This window comes from Scyliorhinus canicula, chromosome 9, assembly GCF_902713615.1.
Source record: "Scyliorhinus canicula chromosome 9, sScyCan1.1, whole genome shotgun sequence".
Classification (NCBI taxonomy): Eukaryota; Metazoa; Chordata; class Chondrichthyes; order Carcharhiniformes; family Scyliorhinidae; genus Scyliorhinus; species Scyliorhinus canicula.
The window spans coordinates 27274991-27296122 of NC_052154.1; the positions used below are offsets into that span (position 1 = coordinate 27274991).

General features: G+C 47.3%; 1 protein-coding gene across 7 annotated transcripts in view; it reads left to right on the top strand.

Annotated features, from left to right (window-relative positions):
- zfhx3 (zinc finger homeobox 3) overlaps positions 1-21132 on the top strand; it is a 589682-nt gene that overhangs the window by 183255 nt on the left and 385295 nt on the right. For 6 of the 7 annotated variants that reach the window (XM_038806373.1, XM_038806374.1, XM_038806376.1 and 3 more), the window contains one exon: positions 3893-6597. The exons of the other annotated variant lie outside the window; for it this stretch is intronic. In XM_038806373.1, coding sequence (XP_038662301.1) covers positions 3939-6597 — 2659 coding nt within the window. In that variant the 5' untranslated portion in view covers positions 3893-3938. The remainder of the gene's footprint in view (positions 1-3892; positions 6598-21132) is intronic. 7 annotated transcript variants of the gene reach the window in all.

The window sequence follows — 21132 nt, forward strand, 5'->3', positions numbered from 1 at the left end:
GATTTGTCCTGCCTTGTAATAGGCACAACATACCTGAGGCACCTTTTCTCATTGTCAGGTAGATGCTTGTGTTGTAACTTTACTGTACTGTACTGTAACAGATTGGCTCGTCACCCATAGCCTTTTCAGTATTCAGTGTGCTCAGCTGTTTCTTGGTATCCCATGGAGAGACTCGGATTGGCTGAAGGTTTTGTGGTAGGGGACCTCAGAATTGCCTCTGAATTACAAGAGTGCTACTTTGCACTGGTGTTTACCAAGGAAGTGGACCATGCCAAAGATACAGTAAACAAGAAGTTTGCTGAGATACCTGATGTAATAAACAGGAGGTCATAAAAAGGCTTACACAGCATCACATAAAGTGGATCAGTAATCTGGAATGGATGCAATGCATCCGACATTGTTGAGGGAAGTTAGTGGCTAGCACCTCTGTAATTTCTACCCGATGTTCCAATCCCTTTTTAAAATGAATTTAAAGTACCCAGTTATTTTTTTTCCCAATTAAGGGGCAATTTAGCATGACCAGTACACTTACCCTGCATATTTTTGGGTTGTGAGGGTGAGACCCACACAGTCACTGGGAGAATGTGCAAACTCCACACGGACAGTGACCCCTATGAGCCAATCCTGCTTTGGTACAAGGGAGGTGCCAAAAGATGGAAAGATTGAAAATGTACACCCTTGTTCAGAAAAGATGAGGAAGGAAAACCTGGCAATTATAAGCCACTTAGTTGAGTGCCAGTAGCGGGAAAGCTTTAAGAAACAGTAATCCACAACAAGAAGAACAGCCACTTGGACAAGCATGAGCTGAAGAAGGAGAGCGAGCATGGAATCAAAGAATTACAGAATTGTTACAGTACCGAAGAAGGCCACTCGGCCCACGTGTTTGCACCAGCTCTCCAAATGAGCATTATGACTTAGTGCCATTTCCATGCCTTTTCCCCATACCCCTGCACATTGTTTCTATTTAAACAATCAACTAATGTTACCTTGAATGCCTCAATTGAACCTGCCTCCACCATTCTTCCAGGCAGTGAATTCCAGACCCAAACCATTAGTTGTGTGAAAAGATTTGTTTCCATGCAAGGGCAAAATATGTTTGATTAACTTCATTTAGTTTTTTTGATAGTACAGCAGAGCATGGATGAGGACAGTGCTGTTGATGCTGTCTATTCAGATATTCTAAAGACTTGTGATAAAGTGCTGTATCTTAGACTTGTTGGCAGAATTAAAGTCCATGGGATAAAAGGGCAGTAGCAGCATTGATAGAAAATTGAATAAGAGATAGAAAATGGTGAGTTGTGGTGAATGACTATTCTTTTGGGATAGGGCAATGTATATGATGAAGGTCTGCGAGGATCTGTACTAGGATTGCTGCTTTATTTGATATACATCAATGACTTGGACTTGGGGGAACAGGGCACAATTTTGAAATTTGCAGATTACAAAACTTGGAAGTGTAGCGAACACTCAGGAAAATAATAGATTTCAGAGGATATAGACAGGCTGGGGGCTGACACATGGTAGATGAAATTCAATGCATAAGTGTGGGGTAAAAGTATTTTGATAGGAAGAATACGAGATAATGCACTCTAACTGGTATTATTTTAAAGAGGATTAAAGAGAAACACCTGAGATTGTTTGTTAACAAATCCTTGAAAATGGCGGGACAGGTTAAGAAAGCAGATGGATACCTGGACATTTTAAAAATAGAAACATAAAGAGTCAATAAGTTATGCTAAACCTTGATGAACCACTAATTTGGTCCGAGCTGGAGCGTGGTGTTCAATTATGGGTGTTTCACTTTAGGAATGGTGACAAGGCTTTGGAGAGGTTGGAGAAGAGATTGACTAAAACGATTCAGGGCTAAGGGATTGTAGTTACTTGGATCGACGAGAGAAGTTGGAGTTGTCTTAAGTTCCGAAAAAGCTAAGGGGAGCTTTGAAAGAGGTGCTTAAAATTATTGCGTAAAGAAATAGAATACTTTCTTAAACAGAAACAGAAAATACTGGACCACCTCAGCAGTTCTGACAGCATCGGTGGAGAGAAAAGAATACTTTCTTAATGGCTGAAGGACCACTACCAAACACCACCAAAAACCGATTGCCTTGTCTCTTATCCCATTACTGTCTGTGAGATCTCACTGCATGCATTTTATGCTGAAATGTTTGTCTACAAAACAGGAGTCGCTACATTTCAGATATAATTCATTTACTATCAACTGCTTTGGGACATCTTGAGGACATAAAAGGTACTCTATGGATGCATGTTTGTTCATTTTCCCTTCAGAGTTAAAAGGGGTTAATGTTATTCTCCTCCATCAGTAAAGAAATTGCTGATGCTTTTGAAATTTTCTGCAACCTTATTCAAATGATGGTGGTGGGATATTCACCTTCTTTCGTAAAGCTGCAAAGTCATACATGGCATTGAATGCATGCACTATAAATCTCATTTGTAATTAGTGACAGTTTAGGTACTTGTAACTGAGCAGATGTCAGTCAACGTAAAGCTCTGTGGGCAAACAGTATTACTGTTCCAGTCCTACTGCAAGGTAGAACTACAGACAATCCACTTTAGACTGTAAAAAAAACATTGGTAATCACATTACAGATACTTGCTTTTTGTTGTTTCTTTTTTAAAAAAAAATAATCTCATTTTGATGAGCGATGTGCACAGAATGCCACAGATTTATCTAGCCTTCACTCAGCTTGCTGCTGGATTGGTTTTCAAAGTGGAAATTTTGTGAATAAAGTATATTGATTGAACTTGGGTTAAGTAAATGTTTGCTTCACTAGTTCATCACACTGTCATTTCAGTTGGTGGAGAGGGTCCAACAGTACCAACTCATTGCCACTCAGTAATGTTTGTAACCTACGCAATTTTGCTGAAGTGAAATTACGTGGTTTTTATCTAGTTCGGACAAAAGCACTTCTGTCACAATGGCACACTCTGGGATTACTAAGAAACCTGCTCAGAGTTGGAATCAGGGCAGCACTGTGGCGCAGTGAGTAGCACTGCTGCCTCACGGCGCCGAGGTCCCAGGTTCGATCCCGGCTCTGGGTCACTGTCCGTGTGGAGTTTGCACATTCTCCCCGTGTTTGCGTGGGTTTCACCCCCACAACCCAAAGATGTGCAGGCTGTGTGGATTGACCACGCTAAATTGCCCCTTAATTGGAAACAGAAATAATTGTATACTCTAAAAAAAATTTTTAAGTTTCTGAAAATTCTTCGGGGTACTCAAAGATGCCCTGGGCCTGATGAAATAGCATCAAATGACTAGTGTCAAGGTTCTCTGTAAAACTGCTTCAACCTATCGTACACCATCAGGTGCACAAATTCAGGTGCATGACATACATTGAACAGCTGATTGAAATGTGCGAGGAGGCTTGTTCTTCCTCATCCTCATAACAAGACTTGCTGCCACAATAAATTCTGCTTCGAGATTAACCTTTATGCTCCGTGTGGACAGTGTTGACCAAGTTCAGTATGTTGAATTTCGCTCGATCATTGGATGTACTTTGAAGAGCTGGTGAAATGAATATTTACCTTTTTCTTTCACAATCATGTCAGTGCTATTTGCTCAGAAATCACTGGTAACATTAGTGGGTGAGCATCTAACACATTTGTAGGATATTCCTCTGTCTGCTGTTTTAACTCCAGCATGAACCCATTTTATTTGAAATCAGCTAAAATAGCGGACAGTGAGATTTCATATCAGTGAATTCTACCGTTGTCCAATTATATTACCAACAGTAGGCTTTGGAATTTGATAGTTCTCTGTAAAATGTCGAAGAAATATATTACTCTCAGGATCAATCTATCAGTGTGTCAGATGTAAGAGTTTATTTATATGTGCAACACACTTATTTATTTACTATTTTCTTTCAATTTTTAGGCCCCTGCCGGACTGGATGCAATGAAACACTCATGTAGCCATCGCTATGGAAACCTGTGACTCCCCTACCATCACTGGGCAAGAGGATGGGTGCAGCACCTCCCAGCGTCAGGAATGGACTGAATCCAACCCCCAGGTCTCTGGTAAAGCTGCTTCAATGGAGTCTGCACGAGAGAACTGCGTCCCGTGTGAGAACCTAAGGACATCCTTCGACGAGTGCAGCTCAGAGACTGCTGCAGCGGCTGTTGTTTCACACGGCTCACTGTCCACAAAGGAGGTCAGCTGCAACGAGTGCTCATCCTCATTCTCAAGTTTACAAAAGTACATGGAACACCATTGCCCGAACTCCCACCCTCAGCTCCTCCAGGAGGAAAGTGACAGTGAAATGAGCGAGGCAGAGGAAAGCGACGTGGAGAACCTGACTGGGGAGATAGTCTATCAGGCAGATGGCTCCGCCTACATCGTGGAGAATGTGAACCAGCTAATGCAAAGTATCCAGTCTGGAGGGCCCAGTGGCAGTAGTGTTCTTCCAGCATTGTTCATGAACTCTATGTCCAACGCTGGGAACAAGCAAGGGGAGTCCACCTCCGCAGCATCCGTCTCTGTCTACCCACAGATCATCAACACTTTTCACATAGCCTCATCTTTTGGGAAGTGGTTTGGTAGTGACCAGACATTCCCAAATACCTCAGCACTGACAGGCATCAGTCCTGTCTTGCACACTTTCCGTGTTTTTGATGTGCGACACAAAAGCAACAAGGATTACCTGAACAGTGATGGCTCTGCCAAAAACTCTTGTGTATCCAAAGATGTCCCTAACAATGTGGACTTGTCTAAGTTTGACAGTTTCGTGCTCTATGGCAAACGAAAGCCGATTTTAATGTGTTTTTTGTGCAAGTTGTCTTTTGGATATGTGAGGTCATTTGTAACGCATGCTGTGCATGACCACCGAATGACCCTTAGTGAAGAGGAGCACAAGCTCTTAAGTAATAAGAACGTGTCTGCTATCATCCAAGGGATAGGCAAAGACAAGGAACCTCTTATAAGCTTTCTGGAACCAAAAATCAAAAACTTTCAACACCCTTTAGTTTCCACAGCTAACCTCATTGGCCCTGGTCAGAACTTCTACGGTACTTTTAGTGGAATCCATGTTGATGGCGATGAGGCTGTCCAGGCCGGTTTGGCTTTATTAAAAGACTCTGAAGGTAACACGAGTGCAGCTGAGCAGCCTCATTCAATCCCTCTGGCACAAAGTGCTCTGTTGAACCTTGGAGGGCTGACAAGCTCAGCCCTAAAGACCCCAATTACCTCAGTCCCTCTGGGCCACCTTGCTTCCGGGCCTACCAAAATGTCAGAGAGCAAGGATTTGGGGATGGAAATTGAGAAGAAAAAAGCCAGTGGAGAGTTTAGTGCTGACAGTAGCCTCATAGAAAAGGCGGACTCTGCTGAACAAGCAGAGGAAGATGAGGAGTGCAAAGAACTGTTCCCAAACGAGTCGGATGAGGATGATGATGACCCCCAGGAAGACCCTGAGGGTGATGCATGTAGCAGCAAGGAACTCGCTCTCTCAAACCAAAGCATTTCTAAATCTCCTTTAATGCCTAATGTGCTAAACCCTTCTCCAAGGGGCACCTCTTCTTCTTCTACTTCTTCCTTTGTTGTTTTCGATGGTGCAAACGGGAGGAATGCAGTGAGCTTGTCAAACGACAGTGCAAGCGGCGACAGCAGTGTCGGTAATACTGAGAGTAATAGGATGGACTTTGTAGATGAAAGTGCCAATAAAGACAGTGCCACAGCTCCTGAACCAAATGAACCTGTCGATGGCGAGGAAGGAAACTGTACCTCCCATCACCAGTATACCAGCACTCCCTGTGACCTGGGGGGTGGGGAATGCTCATCCGGAAGCAGCGTTGAGTGTCCGAAGTGCGACACGGTCCTGGGCTCCTCCCGCTCCCTTGGTGGGCACATGACCATGATGCATTCTCGGAACTCATGCAAGACCTTGAAGTGTCCAAAGTGTAACTGGCACTACAAGTACCAGCAGACGCTGGAGGCCCACATGAAGGAAAAGCACCCAGAATCCGGTGGCTCATGTGTGTATTGCAAATCTGGGCAACCTCACCCTCGGTTGGCCCGGGGCGAGAGCTATACATGTGGTTACAAGCCTTTCCGATGTGAGGTGTGTAACTATTCCACTACAACCAAAGGAAATCTCAGTATTCATATGCAGTCCGACAAGCATCTCAATAACATGCAGAACCTACAGAATGGCGGGGGCGACCAAGTTTTTAGCCACACTGCTGGACCAGCTGTGGCGGCTGCAGCTGCTGCAGCCGCCGCGGCCGCCAGTTTGAGCACCTGCGGGGCCTCCTCGCCCACCAAACCAAAAACCAAACCCACTTGGCGGTGCGAGGTGTGCGACTATGAGACGAATGTAGCCAGGAACCTGCGCATTCATATGACCAGTGAGAAGCACATGCACAACATGATGCTGCTCCAGCAGAACATGAACCAGATTCAGCACAACAGACACTTAGGCCTCAGTAACCTGGCACCTGCAGAGGCTGAGCTTTACCAGTACTACCTGGCCCAGAACATGAACCTCCCTGGCCTGAAGCTGGAGAATGCAACTGACGCACAGTTTATGCTGGGTGGCTTCCAGCTGGACCCATCAAATCCAGTATCAGCACTTGCACCTGCACTAGGTAATAAATAATCATTTTATCAATTCAAATACTTTCCATGTATTAACGATTGTGAAATATGTACATAAATGCATATATATTTCAAGTTTTAAAAAAATGCCGTTCAATCTTAATGCATGGGGATGGTAACATAGAGCAATGATTTTTTTTTATAAATGTTTTTTATTGAGTTTTCATATTTTATATATGACAAATTACAAATTATTAGAGAGAGAGAAAAAAAAAGGAAAACACAAAAATTTAACATGAATATTTACAGGTAAGCATCTTCATAACAACAATTGTGGCCGCCCCCTTTAGCCAGCATACATATTTTACATTCCCCAATATGGCCGAGGCACATGTTTATAGGCATTTATTTATAGTTTGGTTTTGGGCCTTGGCTTGCCATCAAACCCCCATACCGAGCCCGTAACCCCCCCCCCCCCCCCCCCCCCCCCCTCCCCCCGGCTACCTTCCCCCGATTCCCCTCCGTTTTCCCCTGGTTCTTGGCCACCCGACTATTCTTCCTCATGTACGTTGGCCACAAACAGGTCCCGGAACAGTTGCATGAATGGCTCCCACGTTCTGTGGAAGCCGTCGTCCGACCCTCGGATGGCGAATTTGATTTTCTTCATTTGGAGAGATTCCGAGAGGTCGGACAGCCAGTCTGCAGCTCTGGGCGGTGCTGCTGACCGCCAGCCAAACAGGATTCTACGGCGGGCAATCAGGGAGGCAAAGGCAAGGGCGTCCGCCCTCCTCCCCAGGAATAGATCTGGCTGGTCTGAAACCCCGAAGACCGCCACTATCGGGCATGGCTCCACCCTCACCCCCACCACTTTGGACATAGCCTCGAAGAAGGCTGTCCAGTACTCCACAAGTCTGGGGCAAGACCAGAACATGTGGGCGTGGTTGGCCAGGCCTCTTTGGCACCGCTCACATTTGTCCTCCACCTCCGGGAAGAACCTACTCATACTGTTTCTTGTTAAGTGGGCTCTATGTACCACTTTTAGTTGCGTCAGGCTGAGCCTTGCGCACGTGGAGGTGGAGTTGACCCTATGCAGTGCTTCGCTCCAGAGTCCCCACCCTATCTCCAACCCCAGGTCGTCCTCCCATTTCCTTCTTGTTGCGTCCAGTACGGTGTCGTCCCTATCTACCAGTCGGTCATACATGTCACTACAGTTCCTTTTCTCTAGGATACTTGCGTCCAGTAGGTCTTCCAGTAGTGTCTGTCGTGGCGGTTGTGGGTATGTCCTTGTCTCCTTTCGTAGGAAGTTTTTGAGCTGCAGGTACCGTAGCTCGTTCCCCCCAGCTAGCTGAAATTTCTCTGTCAGTTCGTCCAGTGTTGCGATCCTGTCGTCCGTGTATAGGTCCCTGATTGTCAGTGTCCCCCCGTCCTGCCTCCACCTTTTGAAGGTGGCGTCAGTCAGTGCTGGTTTGAACCTATGGTTGTTGCAGATGGGAGCCTTGTCCGACATTTTGTACAGGCCAAATTGCTGCCGCAGTTGGTTCCAGGATTGGAGGGTGGCTGTCACCACTGGGCTGGTGGAGTGTTTTTTGGGTGGGGATGGGAGTGCTGCCGTGGCGAGGGCCCGGAGGGAGGTTCCCATGCAGGAGGCCTCCTCCGCACGCACCCACTCGGCTTCTGGCTCCTGGATCCATCCCCTTACTCGCTCGGCTGTTGCCGCCCAGTGGTAGAATTGTAGATTCGGGAGGGCTAGCCCCCCCCTGGATTTTGTTTTTTGTATGACCTTCTTTGGGATCCTAGCATTTTTACCCCCCCCCCATACGAACGCCATGATATGTTTGTCCAGCGCTTTGAAAAAGGCCTTGGGGATGTAGATCGGAATGGATCTAAACAGGAAGAGGAACCTGGGCAGTACGTTCATTTTGATCGTCTGGACTCTCCCCGCGAGGGAGAGCGGGAGTGTGTTCCATCTTTGCAGGTCCTTTTTAACTTCCTCCGTCAGGCTGGTGAGGTTCCATTTGTGGATCCCTTTCCAGTCATGGGCTATTTAGATCCCCAGGTAGCGGATTTATTTCGGGCTTGTTTGAACGGCAGCCCCTTACATAGAGCAATGATAATGGTCTTGTGCTCCAGAGACACGAGTTCAAAAACCGCACACAAATTGGGAGGAATTCTAATTCATTTCATTAATGAATCTGGATTGAAATACTAGTCTCATTATTAATGACCACGAAGCTACTGGATTGTTGTCAAAACCCATTTGATTCACTAATGTCCTTCAGGACAGGAAATCTGCCATCCTTACTCAGTCTGGCCTACATGCGACTCCAGGTCCATGGTTCTTAAACTGTTGTCTGAAACATATTAAACCACTCCAGAAAGCATTATAGGTGTACGTGACTGCAGTGGTTCACTGCTCAAGGGCAATTAGGGATAGGCAATAAATTTTGGCTTTTGCCATCGATGCTCACAGCCCAGTGAGTTATTTTAAAAGTTCACAAAAAGCCAAGAAAAGGGTTGATTCCAATGGGCCTTGCATTGGAAAATGACCACTCAGTCCAAAAGGCAGCCTGATAATCATTTGTCCTTGAATTGGGTGGGTTTCAAAAATTATTTTGCGATAACTGCCCTGGAGCATGTCCATGATAGCACTTATATGTTAAAAATATTAAAACTGAATGTGAAATGTTAAACTTCCCATAAAAATACTATGTTTTATGGTCTTTGAATAAAAAGTAGTGATGTAAATTGTGGTCTGCATTATAATGGGATATGATGACCTCTATTATACAGTTTAACTGTTAACTGTAAATCAGCCTGGCATACTTGTCCCCAGATAGATAGATGACAATACATAATGTGAGCAGTAAAGAGGGTATTAAAAAAAAAAAAATGTTTACCATGTTAGAAAGTAAGATCAAACACAATTGAATTAAAAAGAATGTTGGACCAATTTTTATGGTTTAACTGGGATTTTCATCCAGAATGTCTGCAGTGTGTTTGGCTGTTTCACCAATACCAACAAGTTGCCCATTAATTTTAATGTGAAATTTGATTTTGTTATGAGACTGAATGACGCTGCAGTTTAATGTTCAAGCTTCACTTGGTAAGTTTTGAGTTCTCCTCAATAACCAGCAAAGGAAGATGGGAAGTTGCTATATATAGTTAAAGCATCATTTGGCATAAGTTTTAAATTTTATTTATTTATTTAATTTATCCAATTTAGGGGCAATGTAATGTGGCCAATCCCTTTACCCTGCACATCTTTGGACTATGGGGGTGAGACCCACGAAGGCCCAGGGGGAATGTGCAAACTTCACATGGACAGTGACCTGGGACCGGGATCGAACCCGGGTCTTTGGCATAAGTTTTAATGAGGAATAAATTAGTCATGGAGATTATTGGCTCATCATAAAATAATAATACTTTTTTTTAATAAACATTTTATTGAGGTATTTTTGGTATAGTGATGACAACAAAAGAAACAATATACCTGAAACTATAAACATAGTGCAAAAGCCATTTACCTCTCGTACAGGTCCCACCCTTATTGACCCCCTGCTCTAATCTAAACTACTACCCCCACCCCCAAAATCTGCTGACGATTAATTTCCCGCAAAGAAGTCGACGAACGGTTGCCACCTCCAGGTGAACCCTAACAGTGCCCCTCTCAAGGCGAACTTGATTTTCTCCAGAGAAAGCTAGCCATTTCCAATAGCCAGGTCTCCGACTTCGGGGGCTTTGAGTCCCTCCAAGCTAATAGTATCCGTCTCCGGGCTACCAGGGAAGCAAAGGCCAGAACATAAGAACATAAGAACATAAGAACATAAGAACTAGGAGCAGGAGTAGGCCATCTGGCCCCTCGAGCCTGCTCCGCCATTCAATTAGATCATGGCTGATCTTTTGTGGACTCAGCTCCACTTTCCGGCCCGAACACCATAACCCTTAATCCCTTTATTCTTCAAAAAACTATCTATCTTTACCTTAAAAACATGTAATGAAGGAGCCTCAACTGCTTCACTGGGCAAGGAATTCCATAGATTCACAACCCTTTGGGTGAAGAAGTTCCTCCTAAACTCAGTCCTAAATCTACTTCCCCTTATTTTGAGGCTATGCCCCCTAGTTCTGCTGTCACCCGCCAGTGGAAACAACCTTGCCGCATCTATCCTATCTATTCCCTTCATAATTTTAAATGTTTCTATAAGATCCCCCCTCATCCTTCTAAATTCCAACGAGTACAGTCCCAGTCTACTCAACCTCTCCTCTAATCCAACCCCTTCAGCTCTGGGATTAACCTAGTGAATCTCCTCTGCACACCCTCCAGCGCCAGTAGTCCTTTCTCAAGTAAGGAGACCAAAACTGAACACAATACTCCAGGTGTGGCCGCACTAACACCTTATACAATTGCAACATAACCTCCCTAGTCTTAAACTCCATCCCTCTAGAACGTTTGCCTCTTTCTCCTCCTGGATTCCCGGGTCTTCTGACACCCCGAAAATTGCCACCTCTGGACTCCGCGCCACCCTTGTTTTTAACACCGTGGCTGATCTTTTGTGGACTCAGCTCCACTTTCCGGCCCGAACACCATAACCCTTAATCCCTTTATTCTTCAAAAACTATCTATCTTTACCTTAAAAACATGTAATGAAGGAGCCTCAACTGCTTCACTGGGCAAGGAATTCCATAGATTCACAACCCTTTGGGTGAAGAAGTTCCTCCTAAACTCAGTCCTAAATCTACTTCCCCTTATTTTGAGGCTATGCCCCCTAGTTCTGCTGTCACCCGCCAGTGGAAACAACCTTGCCGCATCTATCCTATCTATTCCCTTCATAATTTTAAATGTTTCTATAAGATCCCCCCTCATCCTTCTAAATTCCAACGAGTACAGTCCCAGTCTACTCAACCTCTCCTCATAATCCAACCCCTTCAGCTCTGGGATTAACCTAGTGAATCTCCTCTGCACACCCTCCAGCGCCAGTACGTCCTTTCTCAAGTAAGGAGACCAAACTGAACACAATACTCCAGGTGTGGCCGCACTAACACCTTATACAATTGCAACATAACCTCCCTAGTCTTAAACTCCATCCCTCTAGAACGTTTGCCTCTTTCTCCTCCTGGATTCCCGGGTCTTCTGACACCCCGAAAATTGCCACCTCTGGACTCCGCGCCACCCTTGTTTTTAACACCGTGGGCATGACGTCTGCAAACCCCTGCCAAAATTCCCTAAGCTTCGGACATGCCCAGAACATGTGGACATGGTTCGCTGGTCCTCCCGCACATTTTGCACACCTGTCTTCCACCCCAAAGAATCCGCTCATCCGAGCCACTGTCATGTGAGCCCGGCGAACAACCTTAAATTGTATCAGGCTGAGCCTGGCGCATGTTGTGGACGTGTTAACTCTACTCAACACGTTGCCCATAGACCATCCTCTATCTCACCTCCCAGCTCCTCCTCCCACTTGCGCTTCAGCTCCTTGGTCTGCGTCTCCTCTGACCCCATAAGATCCTTATAAATGTCCGAGACGCTCCCTTCTCCTACCCACCCTCTAGAAACGACCCTGTCCTGAATCTCCCTTAGCGGTAGGAGCGGGAAGGTTGACACCTGGGGCGGGATTCTCCGACCCCCCCCCGCCAGGTCGGAGAATCGCCGGGGGCCGGCGTCAATCCCACCCCCGCCGTGTCCCGAATTCTCCGCCACCAAAGATTCGGCAGGGACGGGAATCGCGCCGGTCGACCCCCTCTCCGGCCTCCGATGGGCCGAAGTCCCGCCGCTGTCAAGCCTCTCCCGCCGGCGGGAATCAAAGCACCTACGTGATCGGCGGGAGCAGGCGGCGCGGGCGGGCTCCGGGGTCCTGGGGGGGGCGCGGGGCGATCTGGCCCCGGGGGGTGCCCCTACGGTGGCCTGCCCCGCGATCGGGACCCATCGATCGGCGGGGTGGCCTGTGCCGTGGGGGCACTCTTTTCCTTCCGCCTTCGCCATGGTCTTCACCATGGCAGAGGCGGAAGTGACCCCCTCCCCTGCGCATGCGCGGGGATGACGCCAGCAGCCGCTGACGCTCCAGCGCATGTGCGGATTTACGGCAGCCGGCGAAGTCCTTTTGGCCCCGGCTGGAGTGGCGCCAAAGGCCGTCCACCCCAGCCGGCGGAACGCCAAACACTCTGGCGCGGGCCTAGCCCCTCAAGGTGAGGGCTTGGCCCCTGAAGGAGCGGCCCGATGCCGGAGTGGTTCACGCCACTCCATCACGCTGGGACCCCCCGCCCCGCCGGGAAGGGGAGAATCCCGGCCCTGTTTATGAAGGAAGTCCCGCACCTGCAGATACCTGAATTTGTTGCCCCTTGCCAACCCAAACTTTTCCTCCAACGCCCTCAGACTCGGGGAAAACTCCCCTCTATGAACATATCCCCCATCCTCTCAATCCCCGCTCTCCACCATAAGCAGAAACCCCCGTCCATTCTGCCCGGTGCAAACTGGTGATTATCAAAGATTGGGTCCAGACCAATGCTCCCACTGCTTCCACATGCCGCCTCCACTGGCCCCAAACTCTCAGGGCTGCCACCACCACTGGACTGGTGCAGTACCGTGCCAGCGGGAACGGCAGAGGCGCAGTTACCAACGCCCCCAAATTGTTGCCCTAACATGAAGCCGCCTCCATACGTACGCATGCCGACCCCTCCTCTACCACCCACTTCCTGATCATGGCTATATTCGCCGCCCAGTAATAGTTACTAAAATTTGGCAGCATCAGCCTGCCTTCTCCCCGACTCCGTTCAAACATTACCTTCCTTACTCATGGGGTCTTGCCCGCCCAAACGAAGCCCGTGATCACTCTGTTGACCCGCTTAAAAAAGGATCGCGGAATAAAGATGGGGAGACACTGAGATACAAATAGGAATCTCGGTTCGTCATTTTCACCATTGCACCCTCCCAGCCAGAGTCAACGGAAGCGCGTCCCATCTCCGAAAATCGTCCTTCATTTGGTCCACCAGTTGGGCCAGATTCAGTTTCTGCAGCCGGTCCCATTCCCAAACCACTTGGATGCCTAGGTACCTCAAGCTTCCCTTTGGTAACCTAAACGGCAGGTCTCCCAGTCGCCTCTTCTGTCCCGTCGCCTGGACCACAAACATCTCACTCTTTCCCATATTAAGCTTATACCCCGAAACCCGGCCAAATTCTCCTGGAGTCCTCATAATTTCTTCCATAGCCCCTCGAGGCTCTCAGAGCAATTGCCAATGGCTCCATAGCGAGCGCGAACAACAGTGGGGAGAGGGGTATCCCTGTCTCGTCCCCGGTGCAGTCTAAAATAGTCCGATGTTGTCCTATTCGTCCGTACACTTGCCACAGGAGCCTGATACAGCAACCTGACCCAGTTAATAAAGCTCCACCCGAATCCGAACCATCCCAGTATCTCCCACAGATACTCCCATTCTATCCGATCAAAAGCCTTTTCTTCATCCATTGCGATCCCTACCTCCACCTCCCTACCTTCGGGGGGCATCATGATCACATTTAACAGACTTCTTACATTGGCCACCAACTGCCTACCCTTAAAAAACCCCGTCTGGTCCTCCCCAATAACGTCCGGAACACAATCCTCGATCCTGGAGGAAAAGGTTTTGGCCAGCAACTTGGCATCTCCATTCAACAGGGAGATCGGCCTTTAGAACCCACACAGCTCCGGGTTCTTGTCCCGCTTAAGAATCAGTGAAATCGTTGCCTGTGACATCGTCGGGGGCAACACCCCTCTTTCACTTGCCTCATTGAACATCCTCATCAACACCGGCCCCAACATCCCAGGTAACCTTTTATAAAACTCCACTGGGTACCCATCCGGACCGGGGGCTTCATCCGCCTGCATGGCCTTCAAGCCCTCCACTATCTCCTCCAGCCCGATTGGGGCCCCCAGCCCTTCTACCCGCTCCCCGTCCACCTTTGGGAAATTCAGCCCCTCCAAGAAGCACCTCAACCCCTCCGGCCCCATCGGAAGTTCCGACCTGCTGTAGAAATCCCTAAATGTCTTATTCACCCCTACTGGATCACCAACCAGGCTCCCATCTCTGTTCTTTACTTTCCCTCTCTCCCTAGCTGCCTCCCTCTTCCTAAGCTGCTGTGCAAGCATTCTGCTGGTCTTCTCTCCATGTCCATAGATCGCCCCCCCCCCTCACCTTTCTCAACTGCTCCACCGCCCTCCCTGTGGTCAGTAAGCTAAACTCCGCCTGTAACCTCCGCCGTTCCCTTAAAAGCCCTGCCTCTGGGGTCTCCGCATACCTCCTATCAATCTGTAGTAACTCCTTTACCATTCGGTCCGTCTCCTCCCTGTCCACCTTCTCCCTATGGGCCCGGATCGAGATCAGCTCCCCGCTGACCACTGCCTTCAGTGCTTCCCAGACCACTGCTGCTGAAATTTCCCCCGTCATTGACCTGCAGGTAGCTGTGAATACATTTCCTCAGCCGCTCGCACACCCCTTCATCTGCCAAAAGTCCCACATCCAACCTCCAGTGCGGACGCTGGTTACTGTCTTTACTAACCTGCAGGTCAACCCAGTGTGGAGCATGGTCTGAGATTGTGATCGCCGAGTACCCCGTGTCCACTGCCCCTGCCAGTAAGGCCCTGTTCAAAATAAAAAAATCAATCCAGGAGTACACTTTATGCATGTGTGAGTAGAAGGAGAACTCCTTCACCCTCGGCTGCCCAAATCTCCATGGATCCGCCCCCCCAACCACCATCAGCTCCATGAAACCTCTTAGGTCCTTTGCCATTGCTGGCACCCTGCCCGTTTTCGAGCTTGACCAGTCCAAGCCAGGGTCCATAACTGTGTTGAAGTCCCCTCCCATGACCAACCTGTGCGAGTCCAGGTCCGGTATCTTCCCCAGCATCCTCTTTATAAACTCCACATCATCCCAATTTAGAGCATACACATTTACTAATACCACCTGCATCCCCTTTACCTTCCCACTGACCATAATGTACCGACCTCCCACATCCGAGACTATTCTACCCGCCTCAAATACCACCCGCTTATTGATGAGGATCACGACCCCTCGAGTCTTTGAATCTAGTCCCGAGTGAAAGACCTGACTGACCCACCCTTTCCTCAGTCTAACCTGGTCCGTAACTCTTAAGGTGCGTCTCCTGCAACATTACCACGTTCGTCTTCAATCCCCTAAGATGCGCGAACACACATGCCCTTTTGACTGGCCCATTCAACCCTCGAACATTCCAGGTGATCAGCCTAGTTGGGGGGCTTATTGTCCCCCTCCCACCGCCGATCAGCCATCCCCTTTCTTAGGACCACCTTCAGCCCGTGCTCCGTACCTCCACCGGTCCATCCCTAGGCAGACCCCGCCCCCAACCACCTCTCTGTCCCTCAGCCCAAGTCCGTCCCTCGTCAGCAGAACATTCACCCCTCCTTCCCCCGAGTAACAACACCCTGAAACCCCAACCCCTTTATTAAACCAAACACATTCATACCCTCCACTTCGCTTCCGAGAGCTGGCTCGCCCAGCTAGATTGGTGGCCCCCATCCCCGGCGCCAAATAGTCTCCCACCTATTGTTCCCTCCCCAACTCCACTCATACAAACAAACTCCAACATCAAATAATCCCCACACAATTGCCCAACAAAATTATAATACTTCTATGAAGGATCTTTGTGCAACTTTGTCCTGTTTTGGTTCTGGCCTTGAGCAAACAATCCAAATCCTAACGGTCTAAAACAAAGCTTATCTACAGCACCTCATCCAGTTTTACAATGCTAGATAATTTGAATTTGAATAATTTATGTAATAAGACAGTGTAATTGATATAATTTAAAGACCTTTCTTGAGTCAAATGACACACAATTGAATTGAGTTGGCAGGCCTTATAGTCTAAATCCCGGTGTCCAGAGCAGATTGGGTGATAGCAGTTCCATTTGAAAATATGCTCAAAAGTCTGATTTAGAAGCATCTGCCAAACCTTTAAGCATTTTTGAAAAATGGAGAAGATGCATCACTTCCCTTTAGCATTCCCTCAGATTTCTTCCTGTGTAGATGCAAAGGGTCAGTATTAATCTCTGATTCAGTAAAATGCTCACATGAAGGCCAAACCAGGCTATGAAAGGAAAAGACATGAAAAAACATTTGGTTCTATCGATGCCTGTTCCATTCGCAGCATGATCTCAACTCACTGACTTCCTAAAAAAAATTTTTAGTTCCTTGGGTTGGCCCAAATAAGGGAAAAACCCTGCAGTTATTTTCAGGAAGTAATTTCTCTCGAACACTTAAAGTTCCATTAGACCAAAGCTCACCATACATTAGTGTACAATTTTACCTAAATATACCTCTTGCCTCTTTGCAATGTAGTGTCCTACCCATTCAGGAAGGTGACAAATCTCTTCTGAAAGAATTGCAGGTTATCTTCACCTGCCCTGTCTGGTGGTAACCTGTTCTAGAGAGCCAGTTTACAAGGAGAAATATGTCCTTGCATTTAAAGGGTTTGCCAAAGTATTTTAGCAATGAGTCCTGTTATTATAATCATCTTGAATGCTTTCTCCCAAAGCATTGCATCCAGCAATTTTTTTATTCTTTAAAAAATCAATTGAACTTTGTTGTTAGCATATCTTCACTCCCATATACTGCTGTTTTTTTTTACCTTTAGGGGAATAGAGGGGGAAGTGGTTGAAGGATCGCTGAACTGATTATCAGACGGTGAACCATGTTGAATGTCCTTTCCAGGCCACAAGTCCTGGCATTGGACTCAAACCCGGAGCTTCTGCTCCAGCAGTACTGACTCTGCTACTGTAGCATCTTCTGAACTGAATCTCCTCATAGCCTCTATTCCTCCAGAATAAGTCCATGAGTTTATCCTGATGACTTAAAGTATCAAAGTTTAGGAATCATTCTCGCCTTGTTCTGAGCACGGCACAAGCCTTACAATCCTAAATATTATGGCTAAAAGAAGCAAAATAATGTTGTATCATAGCCAAATCCGTGTATCAAGTATATAAATACATTTAGTAATAAGGTAAAGAAGAAACCTTCAACGCACGTTCCCCTTAAAAATTGCCGCAAATGATTGTTTTCTCCATAGAGTTTAGAAAGACCTGATCCAGAATTGGGCAAGTCGTGAGTAACTGGGGTGAACTCGTTCCAAATCTGTCAGCTATTTTCATTGCAGTTTTTGGGAGAGCTCTTTATTACTGTTTTTAGGTTGCTATAAATTAAATTTCGGGGAAGGGAACCTCCCATTCTACCGAGTCAAGCCTGGAATTACTTTCAATATCATTTGAATTGGCCAAGCCATCAATGCAGTTGTACAAATGATTGCCATAAGGGCCCATCATTAACACCAGGGAAATAGAAATTGAGAATACATGTAGCCTTGCAAAGGTTGTCCAAATCTCAAGAGATTTTGCTGAGGTACTGACTTCCCCCATCTCCCAAGAAAGGTCAACATTTGTTGTTGATGTAAATGTCACTTAAATGAGTAACTTTTAGTTAATGTTTTAGTGAGGGGAGTACAATGGGCACAATTTCTCGGATCCATTCAGTCGTATGCAAGCCGCCTTATGGCAGCTAAATCTCGCGAAAGAGCCATAATGGGATTTGTGCCAGCGAGATCCCGGTTTGAGATCTTACCATCCCTCCCGTTGGTGACATAATCAGGTTCATGCCCAGATAGGGCCTGGACCTGATTACCATAAATTTAAATACATTTTAATATAATTAGACTGCTTTATGCTGTACTTTCCAGGCCCATGTGATGTTCTCATCTCCACCTCCCCCCACCCTCAGAGGCCGACCCTATTTACTACTGGTTTTCAAAAACGAAAACCGACCGTGATGATCACACCAGAGACGCAGAGGTGCCTGGAGGCCCCGGGTTGAGGGCCAAGGCTGGGTAATGCCACCCTTGGGAGAGCATGCCATCCCCTTATGGGGGGGGGGGGGGTGGAGAAAGAGGGGTGCGCTCCGGTGAATGTGCAATTCCTTGGAGGGACATCGCCTTGAAGCTTGGTTGGGAGGAAGGCTGAGAGAGAGTTCGGTTTTCTTGCTGATCGGGGAGCCTTTCAATGATGGCGGCCTGATATCTGTAGCCAGGCTTGCTGACTATCAGGCCCTGCCCGCCAGAGTGATGGCGCCAAACACGGCCACCAATTTTTTTTTTCCCCTGACAAAGTGTCAGAAGATCTGGGCGGAAAGCCTGGCTGAGTTTCTGGGGAGAAGCATGCCAATTTTCAGTCAGAACCTGACACTTTGCCACTTTTTTTGAAAACTCCACTCAATGTATGTCGATTCTTTACAATATAAACTACAACAAGCATTCACATACTAAATACCGTTCAATGATATGCAAACACATGTCTTAAAATTGTTTTATCAGGTTGTTTCTGCATAACTGTACAGTTTCAAGATTATTCATGCAGAAACAACCTGATATTGGTAAGTGCAACCAGCTTGTACAGGATTCGCACTTGTACCAGTGTTTATTTGGTATTTGCTGGAATTACTATAAAAAAAACGTAAACTTGCCAATACCTTTCATCCAAAGCACTCCATTGAAATGTAGTCACTATAGGAAATATGGCAGCCAATTTACACACTTGGAGTTCCCACACATTACAATGAAATAATGACCAGATAATCTGCTTTAACTATTTGTTGGGGGTTAAATGTTGGCCATGGCGCCTAGAAAACTCCCTTGCTCCTCTTCAAATAGTGTCATTTTTTTTTCTAGAAATGTTTTTTATTTAGTTTTTATGTTTTATATCCAAAACATTATAAATGAGACATTATCAGAAAAAAATGTGCAAAAACCAACATGTATATTTGCAAGCGAGCATCTTCATGACAACAACTGTAGCTGTGACCCCCCCCCCCCCCCCCCCCCCCCCCCGCCCCCTTTTAACCAACATACATATTTCACCTTCCCCAATATGGCCGAGACACATATTTACAGGCATTTGTATACAATTTGGTTTGGGCCCTACATCCTATGGAAACCTACTTCTGATCCGAGGATGGCAAATTAAATTTTCACCAGCCTGAGAAATTCTGCCACGTCGAACAGCCATTCTGCAGTCTTGGTGGTGCTACCGATCGCCAGCTGAGCAGGATTCTCAAGCGGGGGATCAAGGAGGCAAAGGCAAGGGCATCGCACCCCCCCCCCCCTCCCCATGAAGAACTCTGACTGATCTGATACCTAGAAGACTGCCACTTTTCAACATGGCTCCACATTCACTCCCACAACCCTGGGCATGACCTCGAAGAAGGGAGTTCGATATCCGACAAGCCTGGGGCAAACCTAGGTCAAGGAACCGGGAGCAGAGTGGGTGAGGATGGAGGAGATTTCCTGCACAGATTTATCCCTCCGAGCTCTAGTCACAACTGCAAATCCCATCACCCCACCCCGGCCAAATACTCGAGGAGCCCAGTGGTAGTGGCCACGTACCGAGGATGGTACCAAATGAGGCAACGCATCAGCCTAACCAAAATGTCCACCTTTTAAATAAATATAAATTTAGAGTACCCATTGCATTATTTCCACTTAAGGGGCAATTCAGCGTGGCCAATCCACCTAGCCTGCACATCTTTGGGTTGTGGGGGCGAAACCCATGCAAACAAGGGGAGAATGTGCAAACTCCACACGGACAGTGACCCAGAACCGGGATCGAACCTGGGACCTCGGCGCCATGAGGCAGCAGGGCTAACCCACTGCACCACCGTGCTGCCCTTCAAAATGTCCACCATGCCCCCATCTGCAACAAACATAGGTTCACTCCCTCTGTAATGGACACCACCTTCAAAAGGCGGAGGCAGCATGAGGGGACTCTGATGGTCAGGGACTTGTACAAGGACGATAGAGTAGCTGCCCTGGGGGAACTCACGTGGAGGTTCCAGCTACCAAGAAGGAACGACCTGAGATACATTCAAGTCGGAAATTTACTCTGCAAAGAGACAATGACACATCCTCAGATAACAGGACACCCACCAGTAGAAAGACAGCTGAATGCAGGTGACTAAGGGAAGGGGAGGTGTGGGGACATCTATAGCGACTGCTGGAGGAGGTACACACCCCCGTGGACGAGACATGGAAAAAATGGCATAGAGACAGGGGGAGGACTCTGGATCCAAGAATTGCACAGGATGAACTTCACCTCCACATGCGCAGGGCTGAGCCTAATGCAGCTAAATGTGGCGCACCGAGCATACCTAACCAGAACCCAAATAAGCAGGTTCTTCCCAGAGGTGGAGGACAAATGCGAACAATGCCAGGGAGGCTCCGCTAACCACTGCCATGGAGTCATTTATGTCCCATTGAGTGAGCAACTCTTGGTTTGCCATCTCTTCTCCAGGACAGCACTGCTTAACAGCACAGCATCTCCTCAGAACTGGACTGCTGTCAACCTAAATTATCTGCCAGCTCTCTGGACTTGAAGTTGAATCCATCTCCTGTGACTCGGAGCAGGGAGATTAGATTGGCAATTTGGGCTGGATGGAGGATTTTCAGCACTGTGGGACATTGGTCTCTGGAGTCTAGTTATGCACCCTTGGAGTCATTACAGTGATATTTCTGACTGGATAGGAGTACTTGGAGTGTGTGACAGCAA